Genomic DNA, 20,837 nt, shown 5'->3' on the forward strand with positions numbered 1-20,837 from the left:
AAGGTTCTGGAAGAGTTTGAAGAATTCTCCAAGGTTGCTTGGAGAATTTAACTTCTTTGGTTCATGAGGATCACCTTGACTATTTTCTGTAGTCACATTTATTCCCTTTTTTATTTTTTAAAAATATTTATTTATTTATTTATTTGAGAGAGGAAAATGGAGGTAGTGACAGAGATAGTGAGGGAGAGCAGGAGCAGGGAGGAGAGGAAAAGCAGGCTCCCCACTGAGCAGGGAGCCTGACATGGGACCCTATCCCAGGACCCTGAGATCATGACCTGAGCCTAAGGCAGACACTCAACCGACCAAGCTACCCAGGTGCCATCACATATGTTTCCTTTAGATAAGATCCCAGGACCGTACAAAGAATTCCTGGCTGCTAATAACACGATGCCAGGATGAAACAGACCACAAATGGCATGGCATTGGAGGCATGTTGAAGTTGAGCCTCTCAGCAGCCCAACAAAGAAGTTACATAATTCCTCTTCTAGGAAGGGAGTCTTGTGGAGGTGGCTTACAGACAACGTGCTGAATTCTAGAAGAGCCACCCCATGAGGGGACTTGTTGATGCCCCACAACAGATGCTGTAGCTGATTTTAAAAAGCTGCTTTGTTTAACCACATGATCCCACGGTCCTGCTCCTGGGACTCTAACAGACACGTACACCCCGTGTTCACAGCAGCATAGTGGGGTCCATCACGGGTGAGTGCCAACAGCATGCGGTCTGTCCATACAGCGGGGCATCACTCAGTGTGAGAAAGAAAGGGAGTTCTGGCACCTGCTCCAACATGGGTGGGCCTTGTAGACACCAAACCAGATGCAGAAGGACCCACATGGGGACCCCACGCATACGAGGTCTCAGATCCACAGACACAGAGAGTAGATGGTGGGGCCAGGGCTGGGGGAGTAGGTGGGGTTAGTGTGTTACTGGGACGGAACGTTCTGGAGCCAGATCGGGGGATGGCAGCCCAGCAGCAGGAATGCACTTGGTGCCCTCAACTGGACACAGGAATGGTTAAGATGGCTAATTTTATTTTATGCATGTTTTACCACAATGAAAAAAACCCAAATGCCTTTGTTTAGCATTTCCCAATACGTGTGATTCAGGGCCCTTGAGCAGAGAAGCAGAACGCCTGACATCTCTGCTTAGTGCCCAGGGCAGTGAGCGCTGGGGCTGCTTTGCCCTCAGAGGCCCAGCGTGCCTCCTGCCCGCTTGTCCTGCCTCTGCTGCTCTTACCAGCTCAGGCGGCGGGATTTTAGCTGTGGCTGCTGCTTGCTGTCTGTGATAGGAAGATCGGGGCAGCCAGCACTGCCTGACTTCAAGAGCTTCTGTTCGTCAGCCCAGCTACGTGGGAACCTGGATCGCCTACACAGTGACATTGTTGTGGAATGGCAAGGGGACGGGTGTCTGAAACAGCAGCCTTTGGACCTGCAGGACGAGCGCCTGCAGAAGGAAGCCTGTCCATCCCTGTCCTCCCAGGAAACAGGCCTGGGTGCCCAGGTGGTGGCTGGCTGGCATCTCGTGGCCTCTTCGATGTCCCTGCCCTCATGTGATGAAGCTTTGGGAGGGCCCAGCCTGTGGACCAGAGCATGAGGTGGGCTTGTCTACTGGGCAGCTGAGCTAGGGTCCATCATAGTCAGTGACCACTCACCCACATCTGCTGCTCTCCACCCAGAATTTTGCCAATGCCACTACCCCCAAAGAGGGGGGCCTGTAGGGCAGCCCCCTTTTGGCAGCAGCTGACTGCAGGGGCCCAGGGTCTGGAGAAGGGTGCTGGCAGAGGGCACCGGGCTGGGGGCCTGCATGGCCGTCATCCAGCCCTCCTGACACAGACTGTGTCTTTCCTACCTCCCTGTAGACTGCTCACGAACCTCTCAGGACCAGTCCCCCTTGGGAGGACTCTGGAAGTCAGGGTGATGCCATGTGCTGTAATTGCCATGCTTACTGTCCTCTGTTTGCTGAATAGAGCCTCAAGTCAGGGACAGCATGCAGGCCACAGAGGCCTGTGTGGCAGGGTGAGGATGGCAGACAGACGGGTTGACACACTGACTGGCCTCTGCCGTCTGCATTCTCCTGGCCCTGTTCCCCCTCCTGACCTGAGTTGTAGTCCTCAGCTCCACACAGCACAGCCTCGGAATGTCCAGGGCGTTTGCCTGGTAGCTGGCAGAGCTTCAGGCCAGCGGGACACGAAGGTCTGCTGCCTGGTGCCCAGCTCAGACACAGGTCTGTCTGGTGGGGACCCTGTCATATTTGTGCAGAACTCACCAGCACTCTCTTCTCTCCCCTCCCAAGGTCCAGCCACTAAACCTCTCCATCTTTTGTTGAGTTGACAGGAGTCGCGGGTACCCATGGTAGAAACCCAAATTCAGAAGGGGAGCGGTTTTGTCAGCATTTGTTTCTACACAAACAACCGCGGCAGGGAAGGCACAAGAGCAGGGCCACAAGGGCAGTCCCTCTAGAACATGAGGACACCCCATAGCACTCTACAGTGTGTGGATGTGTAGTACAAGATGGGTGTCCCAAGTGTGAAGGGATTCCAGTATGTGACCTCCAGCTCTGACATTCTTGTGGCATCTGAGCCTCCTTACAGGGAAAGTGGATGAGGCCAGTGCTGATGGCCACCAGGGAGACCCTGTCCTGTGCCACTGCTCCTCTGCCCCTGCCCAGTTTGCCAATGGCTCTGGGAAGGCTTTGGGCCCTTGGACACGTGGCATTTTGACAGCCCAAGGGCTCTTCTGGAGAAGTGGTGGTCTGGGCTGCATCTGGCAGACATGAGTGATACCTGTCAGAATTGACTCTGGTTTTCACGCCGGCAGTCCTGGTGGACTCTAATTGTGTACTCAGCAAAACTGGTTTGGTTTAAGACTGCTTACATGTCTCCCTGCACACTTGGGTCAGTGAGCAGTAGTAGCATCCCCATTTGGTAGACCAGCAAACTGAGGCTCAGAGAGAGCATGACTTGGTTTCGTCTCAGATCCAGTACAGGGAAGTGCCACCTCCTGGGGCTTCTCCTAGAACCCAGAGGAGAGGCCAGCCAACAAGCCAGGCCAGGCCTCTGTGGTCAGGGCTGCGGGAGCTCCATCCCTGCATCCTGGGATGGCAGCATCTTTCCTCTAAATCCTGTGACCAAGCTGTTGGTTGTGTGGGCACGAGGGAGGGATGGACACCCCTGCTGGGCACTGTGACTCGGCCCCTCATCTGGCCACTCATCTCTAGGAGGAAGGAAGTGTTCATGTGCCGGTGGTGATGCCCTCAATGTTACCCTTCCCCCTGGAGCAACCCTGGAGCCACCCCAGTCTTGGCCCACCTCCCGGATGCTAGGAGCCTCAGGTAGCAGCTTGCTCCAGTGCCCAAGGCCACCAGAGCCCTCCTTGCCAGTCCTGCCTGCCGCTTCTTGGAAACTTCACACCCCCCTGCCAGAGCTCCAGACCAGCACCATGGGGTGGTCTCTGAGCTGGGGCTGGCACGAGATTTAGCACGGTGACCTCCCTCTGGGTGTGACATCCAAGGAAGACCAGCATCCAGTCTGGCTGGACAAGGGTTCCCTCTGAGCCCCACTGTCCCTCATGGTCTTCCCCTGGCCAGCCACATCCATAGCCTGCCTTACTCACCTTTGTCACTTGCTTGTAGATGGATAAACCTGTCCTATTGCATTCTCTTGGCACTGGGCTGGAGGCGGGCATTGTGGTCGCCTAGAGAGTGGTGTGAGAAGGGCCTTTCTGGTGTGCGCTGGCCCGGGCAGGTCCTATTCCCCCAGGCTTTGTCTTCCCTCTGCTGTGTTCCTGGAGCCACAAGGCCTTAGACCGGTGACCCAGGCCCTTCCATGGCTGCAGTGGGTTGTCCCTTCAGAGCTGGCCACATGGCACTGGACACAGTGTGCACACAAACACCTGTCATCAATCAGGACAGCCTGCTGAGAGGTGGCAGGTCACATACATGTGTTTGCTTTCCAAGGGAGCCTTGGCCACAGGGAATGCTGAGTGCCTAGCTTCTGTCCTGGGGGACAAGGGGAATGGAGATGGGGACCAGGCCTTGGCCGTGTTGGGCCAGGGGCAGGCAGACTGTGCTGCTCTGTGTGAGCCCAGCTACTGCTCCCACACTGTTCACCTGTGGCTAGTACAGCATCCCATGAGGTCCTACTCTGGAGGACAAGGCCTGCCCAAGGCCTCAGAGCCAGGGAGCATCCCTGGGAGCTCACTAAGCACTCATTGAGAACCTGGCTTGCTCCCACTGCCCATGAGGCAGAGGGACGAAAGACCAGCACCTGAAGGACCTGCCCAAGGTCACATAGCTCCTGAGCAAAGGGAGCACCAGCCCTGGGCCTGCTCAGAAAAACATCCTACAGGCTGAGGCTCAGCAAACAGCAGAAGACAGGGAAGCCAGGGAAGGGAGCTGTGTTCCCCATCTAGGAAGTCTGGCCCTGGCCCTGACCTGGGACCCAGCGGGTACCCCTGCGGCCCTCCACTCTCCTACCCAAGCTGTGCTTCCTTCAGTTGGGAGAGATATTGATTGAGCTTTGAGGCCAAATGATTTATAAATATGCATGAGGACCAGCACCTATTTGTGCTGTTTAATTCTCCCTGCGTCTCCACTTCTTCCAGCAGGGCCTCTCGGTATGCACGTCAGGCCCGGGTGACAGGCTCCCTTCCTCTCGGCCATGGGCCGAGGGGCAGCCGGTTCCTCGCCTGGCCATCCGCAGCACGTGCAGCGGCTCCAGGGTTTTGCTCCCTGTGCAGGCTTGTGAGCACTTGGCCCAGAAAGTCCTCAGGGATGGCGGCTCCTGCCCCTCTTTCTTCTGCAGATGGGAAAGGGCTAGCTCAGGTTGAGGGTAGATGGGCCACAGCTGCTGCCGGCCACCCCCCTCCCTGTGGGATTAGGACGCTGGTGCAGTGGGCCTGGACGCAGAGGGAAGCGGCCATTCTTCCAAGCTGGCATGGAGTCAGGGCAAAAGAAGAGAATCCATGCTGTGGAGCCGAGGCGTGAGTCTCCAGGCTCTGGGGGGCGAGTGGGGCACACACTGTGGCCCAGCCTCATCTGACGCACTGCTGGTCTTCCGAGAAATGGGGGGGCAGATGCCCACCGTGGCTCTGGCCACCCCATGCCTGGCCCTGATCTTTTGCCTCGACTAGGTCATTCTTCAGCAGAAGCACCAGCTCCCGCTGTGAGTGACACAGGCACGTGTGGTTAGGAATTGCAGCATCACGTCTAAGGAAGCCCAAAACTTTTCCTTTTGAGATTCTTGTCAGTACCGCCAGTGTCTCAGCTGTGAATCAAACAAGGCGACAAATTGTTAGTAGATTACAGCCATTAACCCTTTCTTCCTCAGAGCCACCACCTCGCAGCAGGTTTCAGCAGAGTTGTCCGCTCTGTCTGCACATCAGACGTGCCAGCCCCCGATGGCACGGTGTTCCTGCTCATGGGGACAGCTCCTGGCTTAGATATTAGTGATTAGGACCATTCAACAGGCACTCCTCTGCCACGCCCAGGAGCCTGCCCTCACCCCTGGGCAAGAGGCCAGCAACAAAGTGGTTACACAAGGCGTGGCGTGTTGTGCGATACATGCAGCCCTAAGAGGGGAGGGAGCTCAGGAGCAGCTCTTGGCACTGCGGGGTCACTGACTCCTCTCAGTGGGTCCTTATGGAACAGGCACTGTGGGTGAGGCACCGGCTTCCCTTCACTGGTCTGGGGGACGCAATGAAGCCTTGTCCTTCCTCAGGGGGCCCCCGCCTGCTGGGAGCATCTGTGGAACTCACTCCGGGCCTCCCTGGTGTCCAACAAACCACACTGCCCACATAGAAGCAGAAGGATGACCTCCTTGTACCAAGAGGGGGCGGTGTAGCAGGCAGAGCCCTATGGGCACGCTGCCCAGCCACATGGTCCTGACACGTGGGTCTGCCTCTACCTGCCCAGTGGGTGCTCTGTTAGGGTGTGGGGGGATGCAGAGAAGGATGGGGGCTGCATAATATCCTAGGATGACCACGGTACCCGTGTCTAGTTTGGCTGGGCCTATGGGTGGCTGCCATGGGAGCCAGTCCACTCTGGCCCCTGGGAAGACAGCACCTGGCCACCTGGTCTCTGTGCTCCCCAATTCCACACAGACTCCCAGTGGGGGATCCCACCTGTACCAGCCAGCTTCATTTCCCCTCACCTCTTCCAGCCTTTGGCTTTCTGAGCCCAGTGTGGAAGGTTCCAAGTAGTAGGCACTTACAGCAAGCCTAGGCCTCAAGGCATTGACACTTTATCTCAGGTACTCAGCCTGTGCATCCCCATCCCAGCTTCCTCCTGACTGACCAGGTCTCACTGTGAATGCTCCAGCACCTGGCCAGTTGAGCAGCAGGGGAGTGCGGCTAAGAAGCAACTCCTAAAATTCTGCTAGGACCCAGGCTGCCCTGTGCCCCACCATGCGGTCTCAGCCCTGTTCTGCATGTGCCAGGTACCCCAAGCAGATGTGTGCCAAAGACCCAGATGAAACAGGCCTGAGCAGAGTGGCCTGGCTCCTGCTGGATATCTCTTTAGGGAGGGCAGTCACAGAACCAGAAAGCAGAGCTATGCCCTCAGGATGGGGGCCTGGCAGTGTGTAGGGTCTCGGGGTAGCACGTCCGGGCAGCTGTGGAGACTGCAGGAGCCTTGAGAGCATAGCTCTTGGGCGGGGGGGGGGGGGGGGGGGGGGGGGGGGGCTGTACACAGGAACTGGTATGAGAACATGAGGTCTGGGAGCATCACTCAAGGGTGTCTGACCAGCCACGGAGGCATGGAGGTGCCCTGGAGGCTGAGGTGTTGCGGCCTGGCAGCCAGGCAGGGGTGCATCCTGAGGCCCTGGGGATGGATAGCCTGTGGTTGCTGCCATCAGGGTCCGGACTTGGCTGGACAGCTGAGGGATGCCCGGCCAGAGAGGGGTGCTCCCCCCACTCCTCCGGCTGGCTGCAGGCTGGCGTGGAAGTTGGGCGGCCTCCTGGCAGGCTCAACAGGAAACAGGCACACCATGGGGCCTGCACCGCACCCAGCACACGTTCCCTTACCCAGCCCAGACCTGCTCTCCCTTCTGGGTTCCAGCTCTCCATCCCAGCGCTTTCCTTTCTTCTTTTTTGAAACAGCTTTATGGGAATACAATTTACAAACTACATACTTAAGCTGTTCAAAATGAAGAGCAATTTGGTGGTTTTGCTGTACTCACTGATAGCATACCACTTTCAGCAGCTCAGAAACCCGTCCCAGGCCCTCCACTGCCACTCCTCTGTCTCCTGCCCTGTGGCAGCCACCGGTCAACATGCCATCTGTCTGGGGGTTCCTGTTGTATGTGTTCCTCTGTGGGGGGCTTCTCTTACTGAGCGTCATGTGTCCAGGGACCATGTGTGTTGTTGTGGGTGCCACTGTGTGGACTCCTCACATTTGTTCACTCACTTACCAGCCAATGGATGTCTGAGTTTTTTCCGCCTTTGCTCTGTTAGGAATAATGCTGCTGTGAACGTTTCTTCGTGGGCACAGATTTTATTTCTCATGGAGGTGGAGGCCTTTACCATGGTGGCTGCACCATTTTATGTCCACACCAGCCGTCCACGGGGGCTCTTCGTCCTCTCCGCCCATGCCAACATTCGTTACCTGGTGGGGACTTTGGTTTCCATTTCCCTGATGAGTGAGGACATCAGCTTTGGGCATCTTATCAGACTTACTAGTTTTTGTCTCTTCCTTGGTGGAGTGTGTAGCCAGATCCCTGCCTATCTTTGAATCTGTTATCTGGGTCTTGTCACTATCGAGTCACCGTTCTGGGTACTAGTGTATACTAGATGTGCAACTCACAGATGTTTTCTCCCATTCTCCTGTTGTCTTTCCCTCTTCTTGATGGTATCCTTTGAAGCACAAAGGTTTTCACTGTGATGACATTTGCTTTATACATTTTCTTTTTTTCTTTGTTTTTAGCATCCTATCCAAGAATGTGTGGCCGAATCCAGTGTCTTGGAGGCCTGCACTCACATTTTCTTCTGAGACTTGTAGTTTTAGCTCATACTCTTACATGGTTGAGTCCATTTTTACATATGGTGTGAGATAGGGGTCCAGCTGCACACTTCTGCTGTGGATGTCCAATGATGCCAGCCCTGCATACCAAAGGACTCTTCCCTACTGAGTGGTCTTGGCACCTGGCAGAAAATCTTTGGCTGTAGACACAACGCAAGGGTCTCCTTGGGTGACTTCACCATCTGTCCAAGGGCCAGGACCACTCTGCCTTGGTCGCCAGCACCTTGTAGTATGAGTGGGTGGGTCTTCCTGCCATCCTCCTCTGCAGGACTGCTGGCTTTTCAGGATTATTCAGAGTCCCTTGCAATGCCATGTGAATGTTAGAAGCAGCTGGGATTGGGGTGATGGAGACGAAGGGCACGTGTACTCCAGCTGGGGCACGGTCATTGTCACATGCTGTCCTCCAGTCCGTGGATGCTTATTTCCAACTTCCATCCCTGCCAGCGCTGTCTGCTCACCATTGTTTTCCGTGTGCTTCGGCTTGGCTCAGTGGGCTGGGGACAGGAAGGGGCTTAGGCTACTTCTCCTCCATCTTGGCACCTGGCACCCTGGAAGCTGGCTTCCAGACTGGCCTTGGTGCCGCCTGCCACACATCACACAGCTCATCCCCATGGGAGGACCTTCCTCCTCCTCCTCCTCTTCCTTCTCCTCCTCCTACTTTCCCCCTCAGATTCTTCCCACCCAAGGTCAGCAAACCAGAGCTAGGTTCAGCTGGCTGCTGGTTTTGGCAAACCTAGTGATGCCCATCTGTTTACGTATATCTGTATTTGACCCCGTTCAATGGTGGCAACAGAGGCTGGGTGGCCCACAAACCTAAGTATTTGCTTTCTGCCCATTTGCAGAAAAGGATTGCTGGCCCACACAGTAACCATCTCCAGAAAACATAACAGTGACCCACCAGTCCTCTCCTGGGACCAGTTGGCCCAAGGGAAGGAGCCTCGCCTGCCTCAGGCCTCAGGGCCCCAGGCCTCTGTCCCCTGACCCGCTGTCTACCTCTTTCCCCAAAATGAGGGTTTTGTAAGGGATGGAGCATGATCACAAGTCGGGCAGAGCAGGGCCTGCACCTTTACCTAGGGCTTCTGCGTGGGGCAGCACCTTGTCCCTTGTGCTAGGATGTGGGTCCTGACCCCCACAACAGTGGGAGGGCCTGGGGCTACCCGCCTAGGGCTGGCACCTGCCTTTGCCCCAACTGGCTGTGGGTCCTCCCACTGTCACTGTGGTGACCAGGTGGGAACGTAACCCCTTGGCAGAATCCCAGAGACATGGCCCCGGGGCCTTCCGAGGAGACTGCCACCCACCTGATGGGGGCCAGGCTGCCCATCTTGTTCCCCTCGTAGCCTCCTCTAGAGGCAGCATCAGTTCCCTGTTGCTTTGTTACAAACACCCCCAAAGCTTAGCGGCTTAAAACAGCAGCCACCTTGTTCTTGTGGCATCTGAGTGAGTCTGTGCTACTCTTCTCTGGACACTATCTCCAGCTATCACCAGGTGGACCCACCAGGAGGCTGGAAGAGCCAGGGAGGCTCTGTTGGTGTCTGCATGCAGTCTCTGGTATGTCAGAAGACGGCAGGCTGGATGTGCACACCTACAGGCTGAGGGGGCTGCACAGGGAGGATTCAGGGAGCAATGGGCCCCAGACACAATCCAGAACCTTCCTGCTGCAGCTGCTTGTCTGGAGAGGGGACCAGGCCCACAGTGGATCTTCACACTTGGGAACACCTCCCGAGGAGCAACCTGCCCCCAACTGTGGGAAGAAGGAGCCGGTTATGCCCGTGGGTGCGTTTCTGTCATGTCCTCGCATTGGTCCCAGAAATGGAGCACCAGCGTTGGATGCTAATCCTCAGGCAGAAACAGAGCATAGTCAGAATGGCGCCAGCAGACTATGCCTTCAGGCTCGCTTGTCAGTTTGACCATGAAGAGGAAAGAAGCCAGGTGGGCTCAGATGCCCAGGATTGATTTGCCACAGGCTGCACTCACAGGGCACGTGACATCCTCACAGCCTGATTTCTGCCTGGTTGGGGTGCTTGTTCCCTAAGACCCAGGGCTGGCAGGCTCCATGCTGCCTGCCCCCCTCCCCAGCCAAGCAGTACTGGGGGCAGGCTGGACAGTGGATGGCTGGCTGTGCTGGGCCATCCCCAGCCTCTGTAGACCCGTCACAGTGCAGGGACGAACCTGGGGGTGTGGGCAGTAGCCCCCATCCATGCCCCAGGTCCTCTCAGCAAGGCCTCCCAGCTCCCTGGGCTGTCATTCTCTAGCAGAGTCAGGGATGTGGCCCAATCTGTCCCACCAGGTCTTCACAGCTCCACACAGGATGGAGGGAATGGGCAGAGGCCAGTCCCACCTACGCCCTGGGAGTCCAGCTGCAGCCCCCACATCAGCTCACAGGTGGCCTCTCTCCTGAGATGCCCCAGAGACCTACTCTCTCCTTTGCCCAGTGTTTATGTGCTTCAGCCACTGCCCCCCACACTGAAGAAATAGTTCACGTCAGCACAGAACTTAAGTCTACAGGGGACTTCAACATATGTCACTCTGTCGGTCCTCGACGTTTGTGAGGGGTGCGTTACCCATATTTCCCAGGTGAGGCACCTCAAGACTGTGGTGAGTGGTATGGCCAGCAGCAAAATTCACCCTGGCGCTGGCCGCAGGTACCTGCGGGTGCCCTCCCTGTGACACAGATGCCCCACTTGAGGTGAAGTCCAGGCCACGGGGGAATCTGTGTTCCCACATGGCAATGGCCTTAGTCACTGCGCTCTTCAGTCAGCCTTTCCGGGCTTCTCAGGGAGGGCCAGGTCAGAGGTCATCCCAGCTAGGACACAGTGGCTGGCCAGTGATCACCGTCCAGGGCAGGTAATGATCCTGCTCTCTGTGGTCAGACTTGTGTGGAGCAGGAGCTTTTGTAGCTCATCCCCAAACTGGGGAGATAACTTGCTATAGCCTAATGGGCTTGGGCACCCACCCCACAGAGCCATCCTCATGGTAAACACCAGGGGTGGAGGCCTCGCTACCCCTAGACTGCTCAAGTTGACCCTGTGGATCGCAGTCATTTATCCGACTCATCAAACCCTCATCCAGCCTGTAAGAATTTCCCCGCTTGGGTTCCTCCCTATCTGCTCTCATCTGGCTAAGCCCTGCTGGGCCCCTGAAACCCCCTTGCACACATTTTCTGTACCTTCAGTTCCCATCAAGGGGAAGACCTCCCCCTAGAAAACAGGCCACTCGTTAACCTGTGATCCTAGGAGGGAACAGCGGTTCTCCATCCTGCCCATGTGGATTTGGCATCTCCATGACAGGATCCTTGCTGTCCAGGCACAGGTCTCCTGACTCACCCTGCACCTGCCTCCCTGCGTGGCCCCCCAGTGTGTCGGTGATAGCATCCTGTCTGGGGCCCAGGAGAGTGTCTGCTCTGGCCAAGGGAAGCAGGGGGCCCAGGCCTGACCTGTCTTTGTGCTTATATTTTTGAATGGTTGAAGGAAGAGTGGCATTTGGGGACACGTGAGTGGTGAGAGTCGGGTCTGTGTTATGGTGTGGCTCACAGCTCATTCCTGGGTGCCCAGCACAGATGCGAAGCAGGCTGGTGGGTGGAGGCATGTGACCGTGAATCCTGCCGCATCTGCTCCCTGGCCCTTGCACTCCCTCCATGTGTGCCCCTTGCCCCCAGCCCACAGAGGCCCAGGAAGCAAGCTGCCAGCCTGTCTGCTGCCACCGGGCCTCTGCCCGGCTGCATGGGGCAGATGGATTTCACACACTCGGTTATCTTTCTTAGACTGTTAAAATTGGAGGGAGTAATCCAGCCCCAGAGTCTGTGATTCAGCTGGAGCTATAGGATGTCTCTTTATCCCTTGAGGTTTTTACAGGGTCCTCAGAAACCAGTAAGGAGCCCCGAGCCTTCCCCAGCAGGCTCCTCAGGGCAGCCACCCCCGCCTTCCACTGACTGCAGGTGGCTTCTCTGTCTCTCTCTTCCTTTCTCTCTCTTCTGTCTCTCTTGCTCCTGCCCTCTCTTCGAGGTGACGCCAGAGGACAGGGGCCAGCGGGGTCATGGCTGCTGACCTGCAGCTCTGGCTGAAGCCGGCATCTCTGCTCCCTGCTCTCTCCCCTGTCCCCTTGTGGGCCACCTTCCCCTGTGCCCATTACCTGGAAGGTATTTTACTTTCCTACTGCTCCTTCCCCCATCCCCTTTTTCCTCCCCTTTCAAGACACACTCAAGGGTTCTGAGCTGGCAGCTGGCCCCTCCCCAGGCTGTGGTATGCTTCAGTAACACGGCAGGATCTCACCTGGCAGCCCAAGCTCCCATGCTGGTCCTGTCACACTTAATGTATCCACAGCCAGCCTCCTTCCTGAGGGAGTGGGATGACCTGAGTAAGGGCTGCCCCCCCCCCCCCCAATCCATTCTCCCTGGAAGTGAGAAGAGAAACATGTGGGCAGGAGTCACAAAGGCAGTGGGAGATGGGATTGTTGGAGAGAAGAGGGCACATCACTGCCTATCGAGTGGAAAGGAAGATAGGCTGTGGTTGTTCCACTGGCCTGGGGTTCCCCCTTACAGAGATGGGCTGGAGTCTCAGGCCAGGAGCCTCCTGCTCGTCTGCGCAGGGGACACTGGCCTCCCAAGGCACCTGGCGGGAGGGAGACCCCAGGCCTGCCCCAGTGGATCCTGGGCCTTCCTCAACATAGTGGCTGTTCTCTGCACTGGCAGACCCTGAGGCCTTTGAGACGGCCCACTCTCTCCCTTGCCCTGTGGTGGCCCCATCCTTGTCAGGGAGGCCACAGAGTGACAGCCAGAGATGTGTGGTCCTTGCTATGACCCCGCAAACATGCCTCCCAATCACAGAGGCAGCAGTGTCTTCCAGGTGGGACGTCTCCTGATGCCTGAGTCCTCAGTAGCCATCTTCTCCATGCAGGGCACAGGGTGTCAGGAAAGCTTCCTGAGCAGGGGGGTGGGGAGTGGGGTTGGGGGGAGTGAGGAGCTCTGACCTGCTCCTACCCTGCCTCTACTTGCTTGAGGAGGAGCAAGTTGTTCAGACAGCCTCCATGCTTGTCCACAAACTGGGGCTGCTCTCAGCAGATCTGAGAACACGAGGGACAAGAGGTAGGACCCCACCCCCTGAGACTGGCACGGGGTCATTGAGGTCTCAGTCAGACCCCACAGGTGAGGGAGGCCCAGCAACACCAGGGCAAGGGTCTCCAGCCCCCCTTCCCCTTGGGGTTCTCTGACCTTCATACGTGTGTATCTAAGTCTGTACATTATGTGCCCATCTGTGTGTGTACGTGTGTGTATGTGTGTCCGTCGACATACATGTGTGTACATGTGTGTATATGTGTATGCAATGCACTGGGTGTGCCTGTGTACTGTGAGCATGTGTGTATACACGTGTCTGCATTCGTGTACGCAGACGTGGGTTTTACATGTATCTAGTGCACACATGTGTGTTCATATGAGTGCACACCTGTCTGCACATACATGCGTATGTGTTCTTGGGTGTGCACGGGTACCTGTCCTCTCTCCTGAGCATGAATGAATCTCAGTAGAATTGAGTATTACTTCCCTGTGAGTGTCTGGAGAGTCCTATGTCCAGGTGCACCTTTCCATCACAGCCAGAGGGCAGGACACCAGAAGTGAGTTTTCCTTAACGGGCCATGCTAGTAACCAGCATCCAGAGCAGGGAACAGCATCACGAACACCTCAGAGTCCTCGTTTGGCCCCAGCCCTAAGTGGACCCCGTGACCTCCGAGGCAAAGAGCAGTGTGGCCTGCTTCTGTGGGATGTGCTACTACAGCGTGTGCTCCATTGTGTCAAACTTGTCATGTGTTTTGTGCCTGCAGATGTGCATTCCCATGGACGTGTGGTCTTCCACGTGGGGACCACACACAGTGTTCGATGGGCCTGAACTGTGGGGTGTGCTGTGGGCCATGGACAGTGCTGATTCCCGGTGGACGTTTGTATAAGACTCCAGGTCACTGGCCATAGGATGCACACACTCTCCCCAAGAAGACACACTGCCGAGTGGGTTTCTCAGGGCAGCCATGCCAGTTCCTGCTCTCAGCAGTACGAGCTCTGGCCACGCTCTACCCTTGATGCCCGGTGTCTTCTATCTGTTGGGTGTTGGCAGGGCGTTTCGGGAAGAACACGAGTATCTCACTGCTGTTTATATTGGCATCCCTCTGACGATTAATTTGAGCTTTGTTTCCTGCTTTGTTGGCTTTTTAGACACTTCTATGAAGTGTTCACATTTTTTGCCCATTTTAAAAATTGAATTATCCTGATTTTGTCTTGTTTGTTTGTGTGAGTTCTTTATGTATTCAGGGCATGAGTCCCATGTCAGGTTTCATATTTTAAATGTCCCCCTCTGCCAGGTGCCTTTTCACTCTCCACGAATGGAAGGTCTTATTTTCTCTGAGTCCAGCGTGCTGATGTGTTCACATTTGGCCAACACCTTGGAACCTGCTTCAGGAACTTCTGTCTGCCCCAAGAAGTTCTCTTATATTTTCTTCTAACACTGTTTGTGGTTTTACCTTTGCTTATAAATTTGCCATCCTTTAGGCATGGGTGTGTGTGTGTGTGTGTGTGTGTGTGTGAGGTCTTGGTGATCTGGGCATCCCGTTGACCCCACACCATTTACTGGTCATCACTGCTGCATCGTGGCATCTGCCAGGTGGTCCCGCCTCCGTGCTCGCCTGCCACAGGCTACATGACTTGTCAGGGCCCCGGGTCAGTCTGACATTTTGGTTCATTCCCCACACACCTGCTGAGCACGGCATAGATGTTGGGCCTCACTTGGTCTCTGGCAGCACTGCAGAGCTGACCTTGTTTCCCTGGGACAGACGGGCCTTTTCCCCAGTTTTATCCATAATTGCCCAAACTGGAAGCAGCCAAGGTGTCCCTCAGAAGTAAACAGATTCACAAACTGGTGCGTCTGTATGAGGGAATGTTAGCACTAAAAAGAAATGAGCTAGCGAGCCATGTGTTGGATATGTTGGAGCCTTTAGTGGATAGTGCTAAGTGAAAGAAGCCCATTTGAGAAGACTCCAGCTAATGATATTCTGGAAAAACCAAAACTATGGAGGTGGTGAGAATGGAGCCAGGGCCAGGACACATGACTGTACCTTTGTCAAAACCCACTGCATCTAACAGTGCACGGTGAACATTGATAGTGTACATAATTTCAACATCATTCACCAACCAGGTCAGGGCCTACGGTGGACTCCCTAGTGTGAGAGAATCACCTTCACATGCTTGGAACAATGCCTCAAAGTGGGACTGGGGCTGACCTCAGTAGCAGGAGGTCGAGAGCTGAAACCAGAGGCACAAGGGCCTGTACTTACCTGCTGCATGTGGATGCTAGACCAATAACCAGGTATGGAGGTGGGCATCCACGTGAACATGTGTTTAGTTTAAAATAGATACAAGTGGTTGCATTTGCAGGTAGGTTCACTAGGTGAGCAAGGTCAGTGTCCACATTGGTAAGTCATTGGCAGCCAGGGCCCTTGCAGTGGTCCTTATGGGGACATGGGGCATTGCCCTGGGGGGACTCTGAACTCTCTAAACAATCTTTCTCTAAGTTTTGTGTTGTATCTTAAATCTGTGGACCTTGAGCAGCAGAGCGTTGGGAGCAAGGGCCCCCAGCCATGAGAATATTGGACAGTAGTGTTTGAAAGTATAGTGCTTTGAAGATGTCCCACATGGTTTACTTCTACAATTGTTGTGTAAGATGACAGAGGGACTCGTGTGTCCCAAGCACCTGCAGCATTCTGAAGGGCCTTCTAGTGGGTTTTTCCAGGTTTTCTCCCCCAGCCATTCCTTACCACTCCTTGAGGAGAGTGATGGCACCATCTCCTTATTGATCAGGGCACAGAGACCTGGGGAGGGGGCAACAGTCCCTGGCCTCATGCTCAGGTGTTAAGGCACCCTCGTCCGTCACAAAAGCCTCACAGCTTCGGTCCAGGCCCTGCTGACCTGCCCTGTGGTCCTGCAGGGCAACTACGACCAGAGCAGAACCAAAGTGCTGCACATGAGCATGAACCCGGCCAGCGTGGCAAAGCAGCGGCTCCGCGAAGACCAGGCCCGGCTGCAGGAGGAGTGCGAGCAGCTACGGGAGCTTGTGCGCGCCCTGGAGCGTGGCGGCCCGATCCCTGCCAACCTGGAGGCTGCTGCAGGTCTGCCTTCATCCAAGGAGGTGGCAGGTAGGCCCCTCACCCCTGCATCTGTCTGCCATCTCATGGGCAGGGGCCCCCAGGAGGGCCCGGGACTGAGCACCCTGTGGGCTACAGGTCATGGCAGGAAGTGACTCCAGCAGCACGGAAGCGAGTAGCTGAACTCTTTCCAGCCCCCCTCACACAGATTAATGCCATTTTTCGGTTTATACGGGTCCCATTAATCATGAAGCGATCCAGCAGTCCGTGGAAATGGGGACCATCTTTCACAGGTCTAAGTACCTTTCACAGAACCCAGAGCCTGCGCGCAGAGGCCAGCTGCGGCATAGGGTGAGTGCAGATGGGGAAGCTGCCTTTTCCAATACAGGCTTCCCCCATACCCTGCAGCCCTGTAAACCAGGGTAACAGTCCCTGAGCACTGCTGTTCCCACCAGCCCTGTGCTGGAACTGCCCTGCCAGCCCAGGGAAAAGTGGCCCCAGCAAAGGTGGGAGTGTCTGGGCAGGCTGGGCCAGCTTGCCCGGGGTCACTGTGCAGGGGGAGGGCCGTGAAGAAGCCAAGCTGGGGCGGTGGGGGTGGGGTGCTCTGGAGAGGTGCTCCTGCCTGTCCCTTCCTGGCCTAGTTCTGGCAAGGTCACTGGGCCATCCGAGTTGGAGGGCAAGGTGGCTGTTTCCTTGACATTTCCCTCCTGCATTCCTGAGTTGCTCTTCTGAGTGAAGACCCTCCCGACGTCCTTTTCACGTGGGTCCTCTTATTCCCATGGGGGGACAGGGTGCTAGCCACCTCGTCTCCCTTCGCTATGCCAAGTCCTGCCTGGAACTTGTCCTCCACATGTAGGGGATCTTAGATGCAGCCCCCTCCCTGTCCTGTTTGCTTTTCCCTTCGGCCTGACCTGGGGTAAGTCTTTCTCAAAGCGCCTGAGGCCAGCGGGCACACTATAGGAGGTTGGAGGGTTTTGTTTCTTCATTTTTAAGGGAGACATAAACCAACGGAGGCTCCTGCAGCAAACTGGGAATCGGGAAAGGTGGTGGGTGGGTGGCTGGAGGATGGGCATCGGTGGAGCCAGGAGCCCCCTAAACCCCGGGGGTGGGAGGGTGAGGGCCCTGCGGAGGGTATAGTAAGAGGTCTTGACTCCCGGATCTTCCACCTAGCACCATGCAGGAGGCAGAGGCCTCTTCCCCATCAACGATGGAAAGAGGGAACAAAACCAAGGTCATTCTCTTAGAGCCTGAGTCCCAAAGAGCAGGCCCCATGCTAGCAGTGCCTCCCCAGGAACTTGTTAGGGACCCAGGATGTTGGGCTCCATGTCAGGCCCACAGGGGGTCCCCGGACAGAAACACTGGAACCAACACAGAGGCAGTAGCCAGGGATGCCTAAGACCTGCCCACACCCCCAGCCCACCCTTCCCTCCCCTCACCCACCACAACACCCTCTGGGTGTTGTCCCGTCAAGGAATCTGACACAGGAGGCCTCCCAGACTGCCAGGCATGTCCCCAGTGGGACCCAGAGAGCCCTCTCCACCTTGAAGCAGAGCCCCAGGACTATCAGGCCCCAAGGGCGACAACAGCACAAGTTGGCAGAAACCTTTGAGGGATTGTACACGAATGTCTTCAGAGACAAAGGAGGATGTGTTACTTTAAAAAATGCTTCAAAGAGGAAACACATGACCTTTTGGAAGTTAAAAACACCAAAAGTAAAGTGAAGCTCTCAACAGAAAACTTAGAACATTGGGAGGCTATATGTGAGCAGGAGAGCAGAAGGCCAAATGAAGGCAGGAGGGGTGTGGGGCATCTGTGGTTGGTCTGGTGGCTTCAGGAGACGGTGGGGGCCCAGAGCACTCGTGGCTGGTGGGGGAGGGCATGCTGGGACGTGTCATCCTGAGACTTCCGAACGCAGGGAAAAGGGGACCTGTAGCTCCCGGAGAGGGAGAAAATAGGCTACACTGTTCTCAGCCACAGCTGGGGAGCGAGAAAGCCACTGCCAAGGGCCAGGCTCCTGGGGCCTGAAGGACCTGATGGCCGCTCACTACGAGCCCCACACCCAGGCTCATCTGAGGGAGGAGTTCTGTTCCGTTTCTGATGTGTAACATCCAGAAAATCCTGCCTCCATATCTCTTCTCTCACAAAGCCAGTGGAGGATATGCTCCTATGAACGAGGGCAGGAACCAGGGAGGAAGATGTGTATGCGGGAGCCCAAGCGCCAGCTCCGGAGGATAAGGAGGACCCAGGACAGTCTGTCCGGGAGCAGCCAGAGCAGGTTGAGACTGGTCAGAAGGTTCTGGAACTGCTTCAGATAGATGAGGTTGCAGAATGTAGTGTCCAGTGTCTTGAGAGATGGTGTAGACCAGAGCTTTCCTCACCTGTGTGCCTGACTTGCAGCTTATGACTCTCACTGAACGGTCAGGGTACTCCAACGTGGGCACCCTGCAGGGAGCTTTGCCATATTGGTCATGAGTACCCAGAAAGCAAAGCCACTGGGAAAAGAGGAAAGCAAGGGAAGTAGAACGTGTGGGGGAGAAAATCCTGGTGTCCTGCCTGGTCTGGCCCGAGTGGCTGCAGTCAGGACAGTGTGGGGTCTCCCGGCATCACATCCTGGGAGAAGGCAGAGGGCAGTAGGTGCTGACTAAGCTGTCTGACCCAGGAGCCCCGACACTGTTGTGGTTCCTCCACAAGCTGGCTTCGTACTGAAGTAACCAGCCTGTTGGTGGAGTCGATGCCCCAAGGGAATAGGAGACACCCTTGTCTCTGCCACTGGATTCTCTAAGTCCTGTGCATGTAGAGTTGGCAAAAAAACAAAACCCAAATGTGTGCAAGTCAGGCTTGTGAAGATGAGTGAGTGCCAGCTCCACCGAGGCACTGGGGCTGGTCCTCGGAGATGGAGGCCAGAGCCTCACTTGGGAAGCTCATGGACCTGGGGTGGGGGGCTGCCCAGTGCCAAGAGGTCCTGTGCTGGACCCAGTGGCTGGCTAGCTGACTGGGAGTGTGCGTGGGAAGCAGGGGGTCACCACATCCCTCCTCAGGGCACGAGGTGACCATACCGTTGCCAGAGCAGGAGGAGGTCCAGGAAGCTCAGTGGGAGATGAGAACCTCCACTGGGTTTGCAACGTGTGGTTGCTCACGGCCTCTCACCAGATGTTTGTCTTGTGTTTGCAAAAGAAACAGGTGAGGCCATGTGGCAAGTGTCGTCGTGGGATCCCAGCCCCAGTCAGTAGCCTCAGCCCTAAGGGGGCATGTTAGAATAGCCAGGTGCCTCATGGATGGCACTTAAGTGCCCAGGTAGACAGCTGGCAACAGCATTGCTGAATGGATGATGGGCACACAGATGGAGCATGGGGATCAGATGCTGGCCTCTCCAGAGGCCAAGGTCATTTCTTTATGCCTGCAAGGCTCAGGGCTGTCAGCACACATGCCCTCCCCGGGCCTCCTGAGTCATCTCTGGTGCACGTGGCTGCAGCAGCATGGGGCTAGGCTGCTGGGCTGTGACCTGTGACCTCTCACCCCTCACCCGTTGCAGAAGCCTCAGCACTTGTGGGCCCCTGACCAGAGTGTCTGGGTACCCCAAAGACATGCCCCAGAGAGTGAGGCCCCAAGGGCCTTCCAGCCACCAACAAATGCCCCCGGGTCTTGTAGGCCAGCCTGCCCTGCCACCTCTGAGTGAGCAGCCAAGCTTGCCCTGGTCTGGCCTCCAACGGAAGGCCAGAGATGAAGCAGAAGACAGACAGGGGCACCCCGCCCTCAGGTACCCCAGGGTTGGCACAGGCCGACAGACCTTGTAGGAATGTGGCCAGTTCCTTTGCAGGTGACAGAGAGGGTGCTGACGGTCCAGACGGGTCCTCGTCTGCTGCACACAGCTCACAGGTAGATCAGGTACCCCATGGCAGGCAGCGGGGGCTGGGCCTCCTAAGGAGAGCTGCTTTGCAGAACAGGAAGAGGAGGTCCCCTCCGGCTAGCCAGGACAGGGAAGGGGAGCAGCCACCCACCCTCGCCAGCTGCTCTTGGGCTTCTGAGGGGAGAGCTGCGCTGAGGTTCTTGTGCATCTTTGACAAAAGAATTGCTGAAGGCCCCACAGCAAGGGCCCAGCCCCTTGGGTGGGCGGAACCATAAATCCCCCACCCCGACTCTTGGCTCCTTGCGAGGCCCCCTGCCAACCCGGGCTGGGCCAGGGAGATTATTAATTACAGCTTAATTAGGTGATTCGTTAATATTGAGATAACTAAATCTTGACAGCACCACAGTCAAAGTGATGGAGTTTATCACTGCCTGGCTGTGTGGGTGCAGCCGATCCCAATGTGTCCCTGGGTGGGGCAGGGTAGGGGGTGTCTAGCGCTCCTCCTTGGAACCCACCCGCTCTGCCTGGGGGAGTGGACTGGAGCACAAAAAGCAGCTTTCTTTTTCCCTTAGCCACTACATCCTCTCTGTGGAATCGTAAAGAGCCTCCTCCCTGCTTCAGCCAGTGCTGGCTCAGCTGGCAGGGTGTGGGAAGGCCACGGGTCGTGGGCCAAAGATGGACTATGTAGGTACTGGGAGCAGTGGGTGGCTCCAGGAGGCACAGGCTGTCTGAATTTCTGCCACGCCCGTGCCCTCGGGCAAGGTAGCCAGCCACCCCACACGTCCACTGGCTCATACATATGTGAAGGTATGGTGCCAGCACAGAGGGGACAGGGTGGGCTCGCCGTGGCTCCCCAGG

The 20,837-nt window shown here is 56.3% G+C and overlaps 1 protein-coding gene across 8 annotated transcripts in view; it reads left to right on the forward strand.

Moving 5' to 3' along the window:
- The window catches only part of MAD1L1 (mitotic arrest deficient 1 like 1), a 347,527-nt gene that overhangs the window by 257,472 nt on the left and 69,218 nt on the right, over window positions 1-20,837 (forward strand). For all 8 annotated transcript variants that reach the window (XM_035718311.2, XM_025416062.3, XM_049111198.1 and 5 more), the window contains one exon: window positions 15,976-16,183. In XM_035718311.2, coding sequence (XP_035574204.2) covers window positions 15,976-16,183 — 208 coding nt within the window. The remainder of the gene's footprint in view (window positions 1-15,975; window positions 16,184-20,837) is intronic.

This window comes from Canis lupus, chromosome 6, assembly GCF_003254725.2.
Source record: "Canis lupus dingo isolate Sandy chromosome 6, ASM325472v2, whole genome shotgun sequence".
Taxonomy (NCBI): Eukaryota; Metazoa; Chordata; class Mammalia; order Carnivora; family Canidae; genus Canis; species Canis lupus.